General features: G+C 45.5%; 1 protein-coding gene across 3 annotated transcripts; it reads right to left on the bottom strand.

Annotated features, from left to right (window-relative positions):
• Window positions 1–496: 496 nt before the first annotated feature.
• Window positions 497–9,900, bottom strand: LOC115171697 (zinc finger and SCAN domain-containing protein 22). Of its 3 annotated transcripts, none has more exons than XM_029728759.1 (5): window positions 9,726–9,900; window positions 5,008–5,342; window positions 3,300–3,511; window positions 2,608–2,722; window positions 497–2,429 (listed from the first exon to the last, which is right to left on the bottom strand). In XM_029728759.1, exons 2-5 carry the CDS (start codon window positions 5,300–5,302, stop codon window positions 1,333–1,335), a joined length of 1,719 nt encoding a protein of 572 aa, XP_029584619.1. In that variant the 5' UTR covers window positions 5,303–5,342; window positions 9,726–9,900; the 3' UTR covers window positions 497–1,332. The 3 variants fall into 3 exon arrangements, with proteins under 3 accessions (XP_029584619.1, XP_029584628.1, XP_029584610.1); XM_029728768.1 differs by lacking the exon at window positions 9,726–9,900 and adding an exon at window positions 5,862–6,130 and having other exon boundaries at window positions 497–2,426; XM_029728750.1 differs by lacking the exon at window positions 9,726–9,900 and adding an exon at window positions 5,862–6,125.
• Between the last annotated feature and the right edge of the window lie 888 nt (window positions 9,901–10,788).

The raw sequence follows: 10,788 nt of genomic DNA, 5'->3' as shown, positions 1-10,788 counted from the left end.
GATGTCCTGTTTCTGTGTGTTAATGTACATGTGTAATTGTGTTTTTTTGTAGTTTTTTTCACTTTTGTTTCCAAACCTTTCCCTTAGGAATATATATTTGTATTTTTTAAGTGGGAAAAATGTTTTGGGAGAGTTGAGGTATTGACTAGACTGGTGGGGGTTGGGCGTGCAGGTGTCTCGTGCTGGCTGGGTGGTCTGGCTGAAATTTGATATCGAGGATGTCTTAATAAACACAATCAAAAGTCTTTGTACATGATTTTTTAAGGAGTTGTTAGGCTTTTTTTGGGGGGGCTGCTTCCCTTACTCGGACCAGGTCGGGATCCGACCAGATCTATACGGAACAGGTGTAGTTGTCCTCAGGTCCATTCAGAACGGGTCTCTATATAAAAAAAATATAATTTATGCATATTGGATCCTGGTGGGAAAGCCCCTCGACCTCAATGGCAATGTCCGTGCTAAAACAGGTTATATCCATGATGACTCCTCCATCTATCTCTATGACAACAATTTAAGTCTTTTATTTTGTGCTATGTCACTTACATCAGTGCATTCATAAGAACCTAACCACTACGAAACTTCTATTCAATCAAATAAGCCTCACATAGCAATTACGTTTTTTTTGTGTACCAAAATCGACACTCATTGACCTCCATACAAAAATCCCTTACTTCTTGGGCAGATTTTTGGCAGAGTAAAACTTTTCGCGTGGCCTCTTCCTCTCTGGTAGAAGACACTTCGAAGTACTCAGAAATAGAAAAATGTGTCCGGAAATCCGACAACACCTTGTGTGAATTTTTGAGACATAACTAAACTACACAATTTTCTAACTGAAAACAAACACTTAGCACTTGACAGTATATAAAAAGGAGACCATTGGTCACTGAATAGTCAAATGTTTATTCCTGATGGATAATACTGAAAAACAAATAGTACAAAATACCAAATTGTTATTATCATTGATAGTCAAGATAAACAAGGTCATGATTGATGTTCAGTGAAAATACTCATTTCTTATAGTAAAAGATAGAATGTATTGAGAAACATAAATAAAAACACAGGTTTCTCTGTGCACAATTAGACAGTTCATTTCAACCAGTCTCTGGATGACCACCACTGTCTTTGTTCCTCTTTTTTGGAGTAGGTAGAATGTGTCCCCAACAACTGATACAAGGTCAGAGCTTTACAGATTTCTAATGGTCAACTTTGGGATTGAGGCTAGGGTAAAATAATATTCTCTCTGATTAGGGAGCAACTTCTACCTTAGTCAGCAATTTCAATTTTCCCTCTCCAAAGAAATCATGGTAAATCTCAATTATCAAAACGTATAAAATGTTATGAAAAGCACTCGTGGTTTTTTAACTGCTCTGGTTCGCTGAAGCTCTTTCCACACTGGGAGCACTGGTGAGCGCTGCCGGCCTTGTCTCTGTCTCCACTGTGGATCAGCTGGTGTCTTTTCAGGTACTCTACCCTGCTGAAGCGCTTCCCGCACGCCTCGCACCCGTACGGACGCTCGCCTGTGTGGATCCGCTGGTGCCTCTCCAGGTTGCCTAGGCGACTGAAGCTCCTCCCACACTGCTGGCAGCAGTGCTGCCTCTCTCCAGTGTGAACCACCTGGTGCCTCTCCAGCGAGCGAGAGTGGGTGAAGCCCTTCCCACAGAGCTCGCAGCGGTGGGGCCGTTCGGCCGCACACACACACTCGTGGTTCTTCAGGGCCCAGGCATGGCTGAAGGCGTGGCCGCACGAGGCGCAGGGGAACAGGGTGTTCTCCGTCCCTCCTTCCTGTAGGTGGGCGTCCCCCAGGGGGCAAGGGTGCTCTTCCAGCTCAGCCTCGTTGGCGAAGCCCCCGCCGCACTGCATGCAGAAATGCATTAGGTCCCCTGTCTCCTCCTCACCACTGTCATCCACGCTACCCGGAGCAGACAGGTGATGTAGGCCCTCATCTGAGCCTCCCTGCTCCCCCATCCCCTCACCGTCCCTCAGCCTCTTGGGCCAGCGTGGCTGCAGTTCCGCTCCAGCCCCCACTGGCAGTGACCCCTGTAATTCCTTCAGACGGGCACCATGAACCTGCAGGGCATCACCATAGTCCCTCTCAGAGGCTGTGGGACTCTCCAGCTCCCCCTCCTGTTCCAGCCCATCCAGACCAATGTACTTCTGGCCCAGGCTGAACTCACTGTCAGCCACTACTTCCGGGTCAGGGGTCCTGGAGCCATGGTTGGAGCCTGCTGTGGGGGGGATCTTCAGGGCTGCCTGCTCGCGCCCCCTCTCTGCCCTCAGGGCCGTCTCCAGCCCACTCAGGTCCACCACGCTCAGCGCCCCCTCTGACACCTCCGTTGGAGGGGATCCCACGTCCCACTCCTCCTCATCCCCCTCTTCAGGCCTCACGGCTGGGGGCCGCTTCAGGGCCACAGGGCTGAGCTCCATGTCTCCTACTGGGCCGAGAGAAGGAGAGTGAGAGTCTGTTAGAGGAGCAGTACTATGAGGGTGTATGCAAACACATTGTACTGCAGACACTTAAGAAAACTTCACTGTGTTCACATTGGGGTTATCACAATCCAGGAGGTGTGGTCATCGTGTTTTTTGTTCTGAGCTTTCAGCTGGAGTCAGTACCTTCGCTGTGGGTTCTGGATCCATGGCAGTTCTGGTTGGGTGGGTCCATCTTCAGGGCTTCCTTGATCAGCCGCAGAGACGCAGGCTGGTAACCCCCATCCACCATGTCACCGGACTACAGACAGAGCAAAAATAACTACATTACCCACCAGTACAGCCCCATAGACTACACAATAATGCAATGCAGAGTGCACTACCACACCCAGTATTTCTGTGCATGCAAAGTGCACTTTCACAAGTGCCACAAAGAACAAGGGTCCTTTTTTACACGGGGCATTTGCTTTAAAAGTGCAAAGTTTAAACAGTTTGAGACACAATAAAGGTCATTTGTACATTGCATAGACGCATCTGCATGATCTCAGTCATGTAGAATACAAACTGTGTCCGCGCCCAAAATGATATTCATGTATAGGGTCTACAACGCTCCGCACTTAACATTGACTGCCCTACTAAACAAGCGCTTGAGCTACTTCTGCAGTTGAATATCAAATCAGTGGCTTTCCACCATCCACGCCATCTACCAGACCCCTGCTGCAGTGTGTCTCAGTGACTCAGAAAACAGCAGTTTAACCATATTCACAGTCGCACCACACAGATGATACACACTGTTATTTTTGTAAACTAGTCGTCTCTGACACACTGACGCTGTGTGTGCCACATTCAGACTCCTTAGCACTCCTTGTCTCCCTCACCTCCTCTTTGATGTCTGTCTCCTCCCCCTCTCCCGAAATACAGCCCTCCTCCAATAGTTCTCCTTCTTCCTCCTCCTCCTCCTCCTCCCCAGGGACCTGGATGAGGTACATCTGGCGTGCCTCCTTCCAACCTCCCCCCGCTACTTCCCCGGCTGCTCCTCCTCCTTCCTCCCACACGCCTCCAAACGCAGGACCCAGCTTCTGCTTTCCTCCTGTGGAGGGGGAGAGAGGAAGAGAGGGGAGGGAATGGATGGGGTGAGAGGAGGAGGAGGGGTTGAGCATGAAGGAGAGAGGAGAGGGAGAGAGACAGAGGGGAGCAGTGATAGAAATGAAGGAGAGAGGGAGAGAGACAGAGGGGAGCAGTGATAGAAATGAAGGAGAGAGGGAGAGAGACAGAGGGGAGCAGTGATAGAAATGAAGGAGAGAGGGAGAGAGACAGAGGGGAGCAGTGATAGAAATGAAGGAGAGAGGAAGGAAAGCAGGGAGAGGAGGAATGGCAGGGAGTGGGAGAGAGGCGGAGGAGAGGGGGAGCAGAGGCAGAGAACATGAGGAAGGGGAGAGTGGGGGAAGGGAGAGAGCATGTTGAACGAGAGCAGGAGGAGGGACAGCATGAAGCGGGAGAAAGCATAAAGGAAAGGAGGGAGAGGAGAGCAGTGATAGAAATGGAGGAGTTGGGGGAAGGGAGAGAGAGCATGATGAAGGAGAGGAGGCGGAGTACGGAGCAGAAGCGGGAGAGAGGAAACGGCGGGAGTGAGTGTGAAGGAGAGCGGAGGGGGTGGGAGTGAAGAGGGAGGGAGAGCAGAGAGAAAAGTAGAGGAGGTGGGGGCAGGGAGGGGTGAGGGCATTATGAAGGAGAGCAGAGAGGGGGGAGAGAGAGCAGAGAGAGGAGTGGGGGAGGTGAGGGACAGAGCGAGAACATGAAGAGGAGGAGGTGGGGGAGGGAGAGTGGAGGAGTAGAGGAGAGGGAAGGAGATGAAGGGGAGCCGTGACAGAAATGGGAGAGTTGGGGGAAGGGAAATAGCATGATGAAGGAGAGGAGGCGGAGTAGGGAGCGGAAGCGGAGGAGTGAGTGTGAAGGAGAGAGGAAGGGGTGGGAGTGAAGCGGGAGGGAGGGAGAGCGGAGAGAGAAGTAGAGGAGAGAGGGACAGGGAGAGAGGGGAGAAAGGGGAGGGGAGAAGGAGAGGGGCAGGGAGGAAAGAGGGGGGGGGCAGGGAGGAAAGAGGGGGAGGCAGGGAGGAAGGGGGGCAGGGAGGAAAGAGGGGGGGGCAGGGAGGAAAGAGGGGGGGGGCAGGGAGGAAAGAGGTGGGGGGGCAGGGAGGAAAGAGGTGGGGGGGGGCAGGGAGGAAAGAGGTGGGGAGGAAGGAAGAGAGCAGAGAGGCGAAGAACAGAGAGTACATGAAGGAGGAGATGGGGGAGGGAGAGTGGAGGAGTAGAAAGGAAAGGGAGGGAGAAGGCTCAGTTTCTGCCAGATGGCTTCCAACATAACAAGTACCTCTTCACACAAGCATTACAGGCTTTTGACTTAATGTTACACAAGTAATCAACTTGTGCTGATTTGATATGCAATTACATATCATTTCAACAATTATAATATGAAGAATACCATTTTTTATATCAGTTTTATACATAGGGCAAGACAAATGTGTAAAAAATGACTATATGGTCCGTGATGCTTTTGTGGCTGTACTTACTAAATATGAACACTTACGGGGCACTTCAATTTTTCGCTTTTTCCGCCCACCGTCCTCCGACCCTATCAAACCAGCATTGCGGCGATTCTCTGCCCACCCCATCCCGTACTTGCGTTCATTTCTCAGTTTGTTCTCCGTCAGTCGGAGTCGGAGTTTCAGAGCCTCCATTTCATTCCTATTCAGAGATATTTCCACCAGATAGTCGTTCACCGTGTCCTGGAACAGTTTGGTGATCTCGCACACCGACGCTCGGATCAAACTGTCCATGACAGAGGTGAGGTGTGTCTGGAACGTCTCCACGGAGTCCGCCATGGGTTCGCTGCCGTGACGATCACACGATGGATCTGGGGAACTGAACCAGGCAGATATTCAACTGTTACACATGAACAGCATTAGTTAACTATGTTGACTGAGTTTAACAAATTCACATGATCAGTGACACTAACTACAGTTAGTAGTATCATAGACCTAGTGGCCAACTAGTCTAATTTCTGAAAGACTGCACTTTTTCTTGCTAACATTAGTAATTAAGTAGTATCCTAGATACCACCTCACTCATCCCAACCAATAGACCGTTGAGCAAACAGCCTAACTTCGTATGGAACGAGGAAGGACAAGGAGCACACCCACCCACCACTCGAGGTTTAGTTAGCCAGCTACATTGCTGCCTAAACTAAAGCTTTAGCTAGATGGTAGCTGGCTAGTTAACTAAGGCGATTAACGTTACTATTGCAATAGTGAATACCACTAAATCAAACTGTAGCAATGCTAGTTAACGATCGTCGCGACGCTATCCTTCTTGAATACAACACAAGAACAGCTCAAGTGCTAACGTTAGCTAGTAACTAGCTAACATTAGCTAGCTACGCACCGTGAAGTCGCTGAAATCAGAATATTGAAGTATTCGATAACGAAACACTGTTTGTTCTACACGACAACCGAGAAGAATGCACACTGTAGATAAGCCAAGAGACGAAACGCCAAAGGAAGAAAAAAAAAATAGATCCAACTTCATGTCCTCCCTTCGAAGCAGCGTTTTCCTTCTTGCCTCCTACACAGGGTTGCCAGTTCTTTAAAAATAAAAGGCCAAAAACACTAATCGAAACCCACCCACTAAGCCTTAAAACTAGACCAATAAATACTGCATGAGAAGTTGCCGTATTTAGCCAATAAAATATTTTTTTCCCATAACGTTTTCGAGCGAATTAAGGAAGAATATCGACGTAAGAAGCAATATTCGGGGTTCCATCAAAATAATAGGCCTAATTATTGTGAGTTAACCTGACTAATAAAGGAATTTGAATATGTAGCAAGAGAAAATATAATTCACCCTTATTAAACGTGTAAATAAATCAATTTTACGCATGTGTATAACTATAGATACATCCAACAGGAGGGTTTGAGGGATGAAAGTTGGACAGAGGATCTCAAAATCTCTGCGCAAGAAACACTTGAATGAACTTTAAAATAATGTTTGGCTATTTTCTTGCAATTGTTCTGTTATGTGCCAGATGTTAAGACTACAATCTATTTGCGTGATTGACTTGTCATTTCAATAGGAAAAGCCTAGGCCTACTGACTCAAATCTGGGTGTATGATTGTAATTTACCTTTGACATGGTTTGATTAGCTAGATGCAGGTAGCCTATTGCCCCTGATCAGTGGTGATTTTGGCATGTAAATCTTAGTGGGGCAAACTCAAAAAGTCACAACAAAAACACAACACTAAACAAGACATTAATTGGACTATAACAGTGACAAACGGTGCCCACAAATTGTTAGGGCCTATATAAAGCTGTCCCAACACCTTACCACTGCTACACATGGCTATCAGCGGAGCCTTGTCTGGCAGAAACTGTTCTTTCAGCCTAATTTACTGCCTTTAAAAAAACATAGCTGATATGGCTGACTTGCTTAAACAAATGGGGTTTCTACTGACAATTGAGATGTACAAACTATGGCATATTAGGGGATGACGAGAGGATTAGAGGCAATCCATAATTTCGATTAAGTAAAAATAATTTAAAGTACTAAAGCAGTTTTTTGGGGTATCTGTACTTTACTAATTACTTTTACTTCACTACATTCCTGAAGAAAATAATGTACTTTTTACTCCATACATTTTCTCTGACACCCAAAAGCACTCCTTACATTTTGAATGCTGAGCAGGAAAGGAAAAGGGTCCAATTCACATACTTATCAAGAGAACATCCCTTGTCATCACTACTGCCTCTGATCTGGCGGACTCACTAAACACATTCTTTATTTGTAAATGATGTCTGAGTCTTGGTGTGTGCCCCTGGTTATCTGTAAAAAAAAAGAAAATGGTGCCATCTGGTTTGCTTAAAAATGTAAGGAATTTTAAATGATTTTTGCTTTTGATACTTAAGTATATTTTAGCAATTCAATTTACTTTTGATACTAAAGTATATTTAAAACCACATACTTTTAGACTTTTACTCAAGTAGTATTTTACTGGGTGACTTTCACTTTTATTTGAGTCATTTTCTATTAAGGTATCTTTACTTCTACTCAAGTATGACAATTGGGTACTTTTTCCATTACTGGCTATAGGCTACATGTGCACCACCAAGTTAGAACAGTAGGCTAAATTATGAGTGGAAAAGGGACCAAATGATTAGGGTGAGGCACATGGTCTGGCCTTCTCTGGATTTTTGGTTCCTTTCAAGACAACTGGGAACAAGGTAGAATCATGACGTCAGTGGTCTTCAGGTCGGAGCTCTAGAAAGAGGCCCAAGTTCCAGACTTGGAATTCCGAGTTGGATGACCATTCAAAATGTATTTTCCCAGTCTGAGCTCATTCCCCCCCCCCCCAGAGTTCCCAGTTGTCTTGAACTTACTGAAGTCTGAGATTTCCCAGTTCAGAGTTTCCAGTTGTTTTGAACGTGGCAGAAGTCATGCTGGATTGACAGCATGGCCAATGTTGAATGTTTATCCTTTTAAGCTTGGAAAAGAGACCCTTAAACCCAGTCTTGGTCCACACATCCACTCCACTGAAGAGCAGGCTAGTGGTTGCTTTGCAATCTTGCAGTTAGCCACTGATTCCTTCCAAACCACTCATTGTTGAATTTGCGATTTCCAACTTGTTGTTTAATGTGCGATTTCCAACTTGTTGTTTAATGTTTGTCCAATGGCCCATGAGCACCGATACTTTTTATCTATAATTCCTCACCATAATTTCTCTTCATATGACAAGGATTGAAAAGGATTTGCCAGTAGATTGTCGACTTGATTCATGATGATGACTGCTGGCTTGCTAGCTAAGATTTTGAAGTATGATGTTGACATGATCAGTCCAATCAAAGCTACTGTAGATATAATGTGATTTGAGATAATTTTATCTGTGGCCAATGACCTTGAGCCTTTTTGGATGGGTACTTCTAATGTAACTTTATGGCAGCACCCAAGGGGCTTGGATTTGAGCTCTCCCCGTAGATTTTGCAGTGATGTAGTGTCCCCATGAGTGACAGTGCACTGAGCCAATCACAGCGCTACTGGAGAACATTACCAACCCCTACTCTCCGTATTTTCTGACGGCTGCCCCACCACTACAGAAAGCACTGAGCTAGGCTGAAACACCTGCATTTTGGAGTTCCCTTACTCAAGAAAGCAAAAGAGACATGTTCGTATGTGGCTTTATTAACTAAATTATTATTTATTTGTTTTTACATTGTTTGCAAACTGATATGTGACACCGATTAATCCCCAAATAACATGCAAAACAAGCAACAACAAAAAACTAAAAAGGTGGGGCTCAAAACATGACAGGTCGCCACTGTCCCTGATAGCCTACAGTAGCCAAGGCAAGATGTAAGATAAACAATTTAATATCTTGCTTAGTTCAAATTGACAGACTCATTTATTTAGCATGAATAGCAAGGTGATTTCTAAGTGCTTCTGTTGCCCAATAGCCTACTGGAGTAGGTAGGTTATTGAGGATAGGGTCGCCATTTGAATTACTGAATTATATATGAATAATATGGATATGAACTGAATAGGCCTATGCTTGTCAATAACAGCCAGTGATTTGTTTTACCTGTAGCCTAATCTGACTGATTTACCTTCAATCTAATGCATCATAGTTGATCAGCAATTGCGACAGATCTGGGACCATGATCACAATTTAACTTCCAATTTCATTAACTAAACATGTCCATTAACAATTACATAATAACACAAGGGTACAAAAAAACTGAAGGTATAGGCTATTTTTAAATCCGTTTGCCAGCTCCAGGTAGGTTACACAAGTGGCACAACTTGATTTGCAATGACTTCAGTGATATCATTTCAACATATTTATTGTATCAAATGGTGGGCTACAGTAGCCTACACAGGCATATAAATTAATAGCCTACTTGATGACCACAAGATGCAAATGTACCATTCGCCACATTCTATTTCAGTTTCATTGAGGCCTTTCCCCTATATCAGAAGCACGCTCGGGAGTTGCATAACTTATATTTAAAATGTTCACTCGTGCAGCTCTCGACACGCAAGAACTGAGCATGCGTAAAACTCTTCGCTTGATATGGTTTTCCATAAACAAGTCGACATTAGAATGCAGTTTAAACCACCTATGAGCGGATTTATCTAATGCGCTCTAGAGCGCCTAAAGTCGTTTTCCTGTGCATTGTCGCCTAATTTATTGATGCGCATCAGTTTTATAAAAAAAGGGTTGGAAATATGTCTCCATAATGCCAATCTAAATAGCCTACCTACAACTGGTAAAACGTTGTCATGACGTGCGCGCGTGCTTCTCCGTCTCCTCCTTCACGTGATTCAGCTGCAGCTCAGTCTCAACACATACACCCCCCTCCGGCTCTCCCACTCCCCACCACTCACTCATCAACAGGCTGCATCTCTACCTAATAGTCAGCAGCAGCAGGTCACAGTGTAATATATATTTTTAAGAAAAATGCAATGGCGGCCGCATGCAATATATAAATGTAGCCCACAAACCCGCAACCCTCGACCAATACATTTTCACCCGCGACATCGTTTTCAAATGGGCCAAATTCCCGAGAAACCACAGATATGGCAACCCTGCTCCTTATTCTACTTCGGTCGCGATTTTCGGCAGTTGACATCCAACATTATTGGTACATTACCGCCACCTACTGTGCTGGAGTGTGGGACTGCTTCTTCGTCGTCGTCTTCTTCTGTGGGGTTTTCAGCGGTTAGCATCCAGCGTTATGGTGTATTGTCTCCTCCTACAGTACTGGAGTGTGGGCCAGAAACAGGGAGAAACTAAATCCTACCTGCCAGCCCCGTTTCTCTTAAGAAAGATAACAACATATTTGAGACTGTATCTACTGTTCTACTCAGTATACTCTTTAAAATAATTTCCTGTATCCCCTTCTCACTTTTACTGGATCTCAGCCTCTCTATTTCCCTCTCATACTGCCCACACAGTATCGGTACATTCTCCACTATCTCTGTTTCCTGGCAGTAATCACACTTTCCTGTTGGATGCTTTCCTACCACATTTAAAGTCTTATTCAACCGGCTGTGTCCCACCCTGAATTTTGAAAAATAGCATCCCCTGCCCTTAGTGTCTATATTCAGGCTTTTTGCTTTGCTCATTGAAACTACTTACATCAACATCCCCTCTACTAAGTGCTTGTTTAGCAAGTACATCAACTGCCTCCTTCCACTCAACCCCCACATGGGCTGGGACCCAAGTAAATCTTGTCTGTATACCCATCTGTCTAACCCTGCCATGGTTTTGTAGTACTTCATAAAGCTGGTATCGTCTGCTACGTTAGCTAAAGGACTGCA

This window comes from Salmo trutta, chromosome 3 (genome assembly GCF_901001165.1).
Source record: "Salmo trutta chromosome 3, fSalTru1.1, whole genome shotgun sequence".
NCBI lineage: Eukaryota > Metazoa > Chordata > Actinopteri > Salmoniformes > Salmonidae > Salmo > Salmo trutta.
Note: the sequence above shows the minus strand (reverse complement) of the source record. Positions and strands in the feature narration are given on the sequence as shown.

What these genes read in the sequence shown, in the direction of transcription:
- LOC115171697 (XM_029728759.1), bottom strand. Translation starts at nt 5,302, where the DNA reads ATGGCGGACTCCGTGGAGACGTTCCAGACACACCTCACCTCTGTCATG. An exon ending in GCGAAAAATTGAAGTGCCCC is followed by an intron (nt 3,512 to 5,007) that starts GTAAGTGTTCAT and finishes CCCCCTCCACAG; the next exon opens with GAGGAAAGCAGAAGCTGGGT. An exon ending in ATCCAGAACCCACAGCGAAG is followed by an intron (nt 2,430 to 2,607) that starts GTACTGACTCCA and finishes CTCTCGGCCCAG; the next exon opens with TAGGAGACATGGAGCTCAGC.